Source organism: Pipistrellus kuhlii, unplaced genomic scaffold (genome assembly GCF_014108245.1).
Source record: "Pipistrellus kuhlii isolate mPipKuh1 unplaced genomic scaffold, mPipKuh1.p scaffold_m20_p_171, whole genome shotgun sequence".
Lineage (NCBI taxonomy): Eukaryota > Metazoa > Chordata > Mammalia > Chiroptera > Vespertilionidae > Pipistrellus > Pipistrellus kuhlii.
The window spans coordinates 13824-19638 of record NW_023425484.1 but is presented as its reverse complement, the minus strand read 5'-3'; the positions used below and the strand labels follow the sequence as shown (position 1 = coordinate 19638).

General features: G+C 52.5%; 1 protein-coding gene across 3 annotated transcripts; it reads right to left on the bottom strand.

Annotated features, from left to right (window-relative positions):
- Positions 1–209: 209 nt before the first annotated feature.
- On the bottom strand, positions 210–4959 carry FXYD4 (FXYD domain containing ion transport regulator 4). 3 transcript variants are annotated; one of them, XM_045582909.1, is made up of 8 exons: positions 4789–4959; positions 2961–3020; positions 2135–2167; positions 2004–2027; positions 1012–1086; positions 869–905; positions 545–582; positions 210–358 (listed from the first exon to the last, which is right to left on the bottom strand). In XM_045582909.1, exons 2-8 carry the CDS (start codon positions 2998–3000, stop codon positions 339–341), a joined length of 267 nt encoding a protein of 88 aa, XP_045438865.1. In that variant the 5' UTR covers positions 3001–3020; positions 4789–4959; the 3' UTR covers positions 210–338. The 3 variants fall into 3 exon arrangements, with proteins under 3 accessions (XP_045438865.1, XP_045438864.1, XP_045438866.1); XM_045582908.1 differs by having other exon boundaries at positions 4766–4956; XM_045582910.1 differs by lacking the exon at positions 4789–4959 and having other exon boundaries at positions 2961–3267.
- Between the last annotated feature and the right edge of the window lie 856 nt (positions 4960–5815).

The window sequence follows — 5815 nt, the reverse complement described above, 5'->3', positions numbered from 1 at the left end:
TCGGAGCTCCTGCTGCAGCTCTGGACTAAGCCGAGAATCCACCCCTTACACACAGACGTTCTGCTGGAAGGGCTCTACCTCAGGGCCTGGGAATGCGAGTTGGAGGCAGGGTCCCTGCCCGCGAGACAGGGGCCCGAAGTCTAGGCCACATCGTTCTTTCCAGATCTGGCACCACTGAGAAATGGGGGTTTGGAGCCGGACACCATCAGAGGCCAGGGGAGGAGGAAGGCCAGTTTAATTAGAAATAAGCTTTGATCAGAGGAGCCTAAGGCCCCAAGTGGGGCGGGAACCAACTGCAGGGGAGCTAGCCCTGGCGGTGCCACGGAGCTGGTCCTCGCTCAGCAGACACTGGAAGAGCCTGTGGAGAGAGTGGGAATCAGGTCCTCACAACGTGGTCACTACACAGACGCCCCCTCAGCCCTGGGCAACCCCAAGGCTGGCTGGCCCGGCACAGTCCCGCCTGACACACAGCATATCATTTTTATCTCAAAGGCTGTGGCCACCCTGACTGACGCCCGGAGCCCCTCGGAGAAGCCCGCCTCACCTGAAGTGATGAGTGGAACAACTTTCTCAGACAGGGGGCTGAGGGAGGAACATCAGATTAGCATACGTGGACCTTCTGTACCCAACCAAGATTCCTGGTGCCCCCTCCCAAGAGGTCCCTAACTGCCCCCTTGCTATTCGGTCATTTTAAAAAGGGCAGAGCTCAGAGCTTTCTCTGATGTGGGGCCCCTTCGGGTGGATTATCTGTGAGTAATCCCACCGCAGCCCGGGGAGCAGCCATGAAGCTGTCCTCTCTCTCCACGTTACAGGGCTTTCCCAACCGTCTGCTCAGCTGGAGGCGCACACAGTAGGGCCTTATGCTCACCTGTGATTGCGATTGAGCTTGCATTTGCATTTGCCACCTGTGAGAGGAAGAGACACCCATGCATAGGGCCTGGGCACCGTGCTCCCCCCGCCCCCCCCTCACATGTCCTCCCTCAGCCCCTTCCCGCCAGCCCCCCAGCTCACTCAGGGCGAACAAGATTCCAGCGATGCACAGGAGCCCAGCGCAGATCATCCCGCCCAGCTGCAGGGTCTCCCAGTCTAGGGGAGGAGGGGAGGAGAGGAAGAGAGGGGAGGAGAGGGAGCTGGGGCCAGCCTGCTCCACCCCAGCACTCGGGCAGGTAACCCAGCCAGTAGACATACACAGCACTAGTCCATGATCTGGTGGGAGCAAGGACTAGGAAGAAAACATTGAGCAGAAGAGCACAGAAAAAAAAAATAGGGGGCTTTTAAGGGATAATCAAGGAAGGCTTTTCTGCCGAAACCGGTTTGGCTCAGTGGGTAGAGCGTAGGCCTGCGGACTGAAAGGTCACAGGTTTGATTCCGATCAAGGGCATGTACCTTGGTTGCGGGCTCATCCCCAGTAGGAGATGTGCAAGAGGCAGCTGATCGATGACTCTCTCTCATCGATGTTTCTAACTATCTCTCTCCCTTCCTCTCTGTAAAAAAATCAATTTTATATATATATATATATATATATATATATATATATATATATATATTTTTTTTTTTTAAAGGAAGGTGGCATGTGATCTGAGCGAGGGGGAGCGAGGGGCATTTGGGGGCGTTGGAGGACAGTGCAAACCCTCTGGGAGGCTGGGGGGCAGCAGGGACCTGGGTGCTGAGAAAGGGGAGTGAGAGTGAGGGGAAGGAAGAAGGCTGGTGTGAGATACCTGGCCACCCAGCAGCCCAGTGCCTGCAGCTACTTCCCCAGAATCTGCTTCCTCAGCATGGCAGGCGCCTTCCTTCCATGCTGGAGGGAGGTTCTTTCCAAGACCAGGTTGTCTGTTGGCCTTTGTTCTTTCAGTTGACCACACTGGCCTTTACTCTCCAGCCCCTGCGCCATGCTGCCCCTCCTCACCCCCTCAAGCCCCGCTACGTCTGCACTGGGCTCCACATCACCCCTCACCAACAGCTAGCAGAGGTCCAGGACAGGCGTGAGGGACGTCAGCTCTTACCGTAACAGAAGGCACTGTCTTCATCTGTAGGAAAGAAAAAAAATAAGTAAGGACCAAAAAACGTTGGAGGCAGGATGTGGGGTCTTAGAGGGGAAATGTGGGACAGCAAGAGCAGTTTGGGCCTCACTCACCAATCAGGTCGCTGGCTTCCCCAGCAGGCAGGCCTGGGTGGGAGAAGCAGAGGATTTGGGTGATCATGACACTGGTCTCATGGTGAATTGCAGGCTGACCTCAGCCCAAAGAGCAAGGACAGCCAGCTCACTGGGAGGCACCCTGGGGCTGGTTCCCTCCCTCACACCTTCAGCCCAGGCAGTGCTGCTGAGGTTGTCCCAGCCCCCGGCCTTTGGCCCCTCACTCAGCCCTTGCTGCTATTAGCAGGCTTCCTGCTATTCTTGCACTCAGAATGGGATGGCATGTCTGTATCTCTCCCCTCTCTGGGAAGCTTCCAACGCAGACCCTAGGTGACCCTCCTCTTCCTAAAAAAATGGGGACGCTATTCTCTTCATGCCAACAGATGGTTACAGGCTTCCCCGAGTTCATTAGCCCAGAACAGATTGTGCAACTTCCACTTCTTCCCTGAACTATTATCTCCTGTATTATCTTTTCCCTTTAAATCGACAGTGTAAACAAAAACACATTTATTTGAGCCCTAGCTGATTTGGCTCAATGGATAGAGTATTGGCCTGCAGATCCAAAGATCCCAGGTTCGATTCCGGTCAAGTCTGAGTTGCAGGCTCGATCCCCAGTGCGGGGTGTGCAGGAGGCAGCCCATCAATGATTCTCCCTCATTGCCAATGCCAATGTTTCTGTCTCTTTCTCCTCTCTTCCTTTCTGAAATCAATAAAAATATATTAACAACAACAACATTTATTTGACACCAGGCCCCCTTGAGAGATGCTGCTCTGCTTTTCACTGCCTCTGTGGGTATGAGGGACAGCAGGGCCCCCAGAGACTCACCTGCCAGCACAAGGAGAAGGCCCCAGGTCACTCCCTCCATGTCACAGCTGCAGGGCAGGGCTGTAGGGGGAGGGTCAGGCTGGAGTCAGGTGGGAAAGCAAGAGCCCCCACCCCAAAGGTGCATTTGCTTGTTGGGAAAGTGCTTAGAGCAGTGCCTTTGCATATGAATAACTATACAGCTTTGTTAAAATCTATGTCAGGCCCTAGCCCGTTTGGTTCAGTGGATAGAGCCTCAGCCTGCAGACCGAGGGGTCCCAGGTTCGATCCCAGTCAAGGGCACATACCTTGGTTGCAGGCTCCTCTCCAGCTTGCACCCTGGTCAGGGCGTATGCAGGAGGCAACCAATCGATGTGTTTCTCTCACATCCATATTTCTCTATGTCTTTCCCTCTTTCTTCTACTCTCTCTAAAAATCAATGGAGCCCTAGCTGGTTTGGCTCAGTGGATAGAGCGTCAACCTGCGGACTGACTTGTCTCAGGTTCAATTCCAGTCAAGGGCACATGCCCAGGTTATGGGCTTGGTATCCAGTGTGGGGTGTGCAAGAGGCAGCCAATCAATGATTCTCTCATTGATGTTTCTATCTTCTCTCCTTTTCCCTTCTCTCTGAAATCAATAAAAATATATTTTAAAAAATAAAATAAAAATCAATGGAAAAATATCATCGGGTGAGGATAAAAAAAAAAAAAAAAAAAAAAAAAAAAATCTGTCAGATGCCTGACCCAAGGTCAGGTGAACAGGGCTGTTGTTTTAACTCAGGTCCCCCCTCCCCTTTTTTTGTTACTAAAAGAAATTAAATTGCAGTTTACATTCAGTATTATTTTGAATTAGTTTCAGGTGTACTGACTCACGCTTTGATGCCCGCTCTCCTAACCGCACACAAACGGCAGGTCCCGGGCTATTGTTCCACAGGGCACGCCAGGTCTGAGCTGGGCAGGAGCCAGCAGCTTACCAGGGGCATGGAGGACTGCTAGGGGCAAAGAGCCTCCCATCCCACTCCAGCCTGGCTGGGACCCTGCTCCAGGCTGCCCCAAATCCACTCAGAGTGCAAGCTGCTACTGGCAGGAAACTGGGTGATGGGTGGACATCCATCTTTCGCCTTAGGGCGCCAGAACTAGTCCCTGGGGTGGCCCTCCCCTGGAGATAAGGCCCTTCCCAAGGCTTTGCACATTGTTGGCTGCGGGAGGGATAGGAAAGGTCGGTGTTCCATGGGAAGCCATTGTTACTATTTGCTGGGCTCACCTGGCGGGGAAGCCTAAGCCACTGAACAGCCGTGTAACTCGGAGTTACTGAATTTCTCTGTGCTTCTTTGTCCTGGAAAATCAGGATAACTAGAATAGCAGCCTCATGGGGTTATGACTGAATGAAGTAAGTTAATTTGTCAAGTCTAAGAACAGTAAAAGGTGTTACAAGAATAAATACATTAATACCTCGGTCCTACTGCCTTGAAGGGAGGGCCTTTCACATGCTGCCTCTGTAGGCAGGGTGTGTCCTTGGAGCAGTCTCTGAGCTGCCCTCCGGTAGACTAGCCTGCCTCTCCTCTCACGCCCTGGAATTCCTGGACCCTGAGGGCTGCAACTCCATTTTACATAATCTTTAGACTGAGGCTGGCTCCTGTTTCCGACATCCATCTGACAGGGGTCACAGAACAGGCACCTCCAACTCTCAAACCCTCAAACAGAACCACTGTTCCCGAGAGCATCCGGGCACCACCACCCCTTCCTCAGGCTGGTAGTCTGGGCCATTCCTCTGCCCCCCCCCCCCCCCATGCCCCCAGCTGCCAGAAGTCCTAGCAGTCGCCTGCTCACCTGAGAGCCAGTTCTGAGCTCACCGGAGGGCAGGGTGCGCAGAGCAGGTCTGTGTTCAGCTTGGTGGGTTCCAGTTCTTTAAACCCAGCAGCCTCGCCCAGGGCAACAATACCCTCCCACGGGAGGGAACCGATCAGACTCGGTGAGATTCCAGCAGCTCGCTCTCCCTGGTTTGCTTTTGAGGAGCAGGCTAGACCCAGAGCAGAGCTCCTGGGGGCTCCAGACACTGAGGTGGTGGTGGGGGAGAGGGATGGGCAGAACCTCTGACCCTTTCCTTAAGGAAACTTTAAAATTTTAAATATATATATATGTTTGTTTGTTTATGTTTTTATTAATTTCAGATAAGGGAGAGAGAGATAGAAACAATGATAAGAGAGAATCATAAGATTGGTTGGTTCCTTCATGCTCCACACTGAGGATTGAGCCCACAATCTAGGCTTGTGCCCCAACTGGGAGTCAACTGTGGCCTCCTGGTTCATAGGTCAATGCTCAACCACCAAGCCACATTGGCCAGGCATGGCTAGCATTTAATATATATATATATATTTTATTTGAGAGAAAGAGAGAGGAAGGGAGATTGAAACTTCAATGAAGAGTGAGTTCCTTGATCAGCTGCTTCCTGCATACCCCACACCGGGGTTCTGGCCCGAAACCTGGGCATGAGCCCTGACTGGGAGTTGAACCATGACCTCCTGCTCAACCTCCTGCTCACACCAACTGGGCATGGCTAGCATTTTTAAGGGCTGTTGCAACCACAATGCTCCTGGTAAAATAGGCCGCCATGTTAACACTGGGACAGCCACTAGAGGTCCTGACCCCACACTACGGTAGATTCAAAGGTTCTTACAGGGGGACCCTCACTAGATACTGGGCCTTACTCTTAGACTCCCCTGAGGTGACTCTCAAAGTATGTCAAACCCATTGCAGCCACCCTCCTGCCTGTGAAGGGAAAGGAGGATATTTGGCACTCCTGTGTAAGAATAGTAGAACAAGTTTATTCAGACAGGCCTGATCTAAAATACCAGCTATTAGGCAATTCTGATAAAGTAT

What these genes read in the sequence shown, in the direction of transcription:
- FXYD4 (XM_045582909.1), bottom strand. Translation starts at nt 3,000, where the DNA reads ATGGAGGGAGTGACCTGGGGCCTTCTCCTTGTGCTGGCAG. An exon ending in TGGAATCTTGTTCGCCCTGA is followed by an intron (nt 906 to 1,011) that starts GTGAGCTGGGGG and finishes TTCCTCTCACAG; the next exon opens with GTGGCAAATGCAAATGCAAG. An exon ending in TGTTCCACTCATCACTTCAG is followed by an intron (nt 359 to 544) that starts GTGAGGCGGGCT and finishes CTCTCTCCACAG; the next exon opens with GCTCTTCCAGTGTCTGCTGA.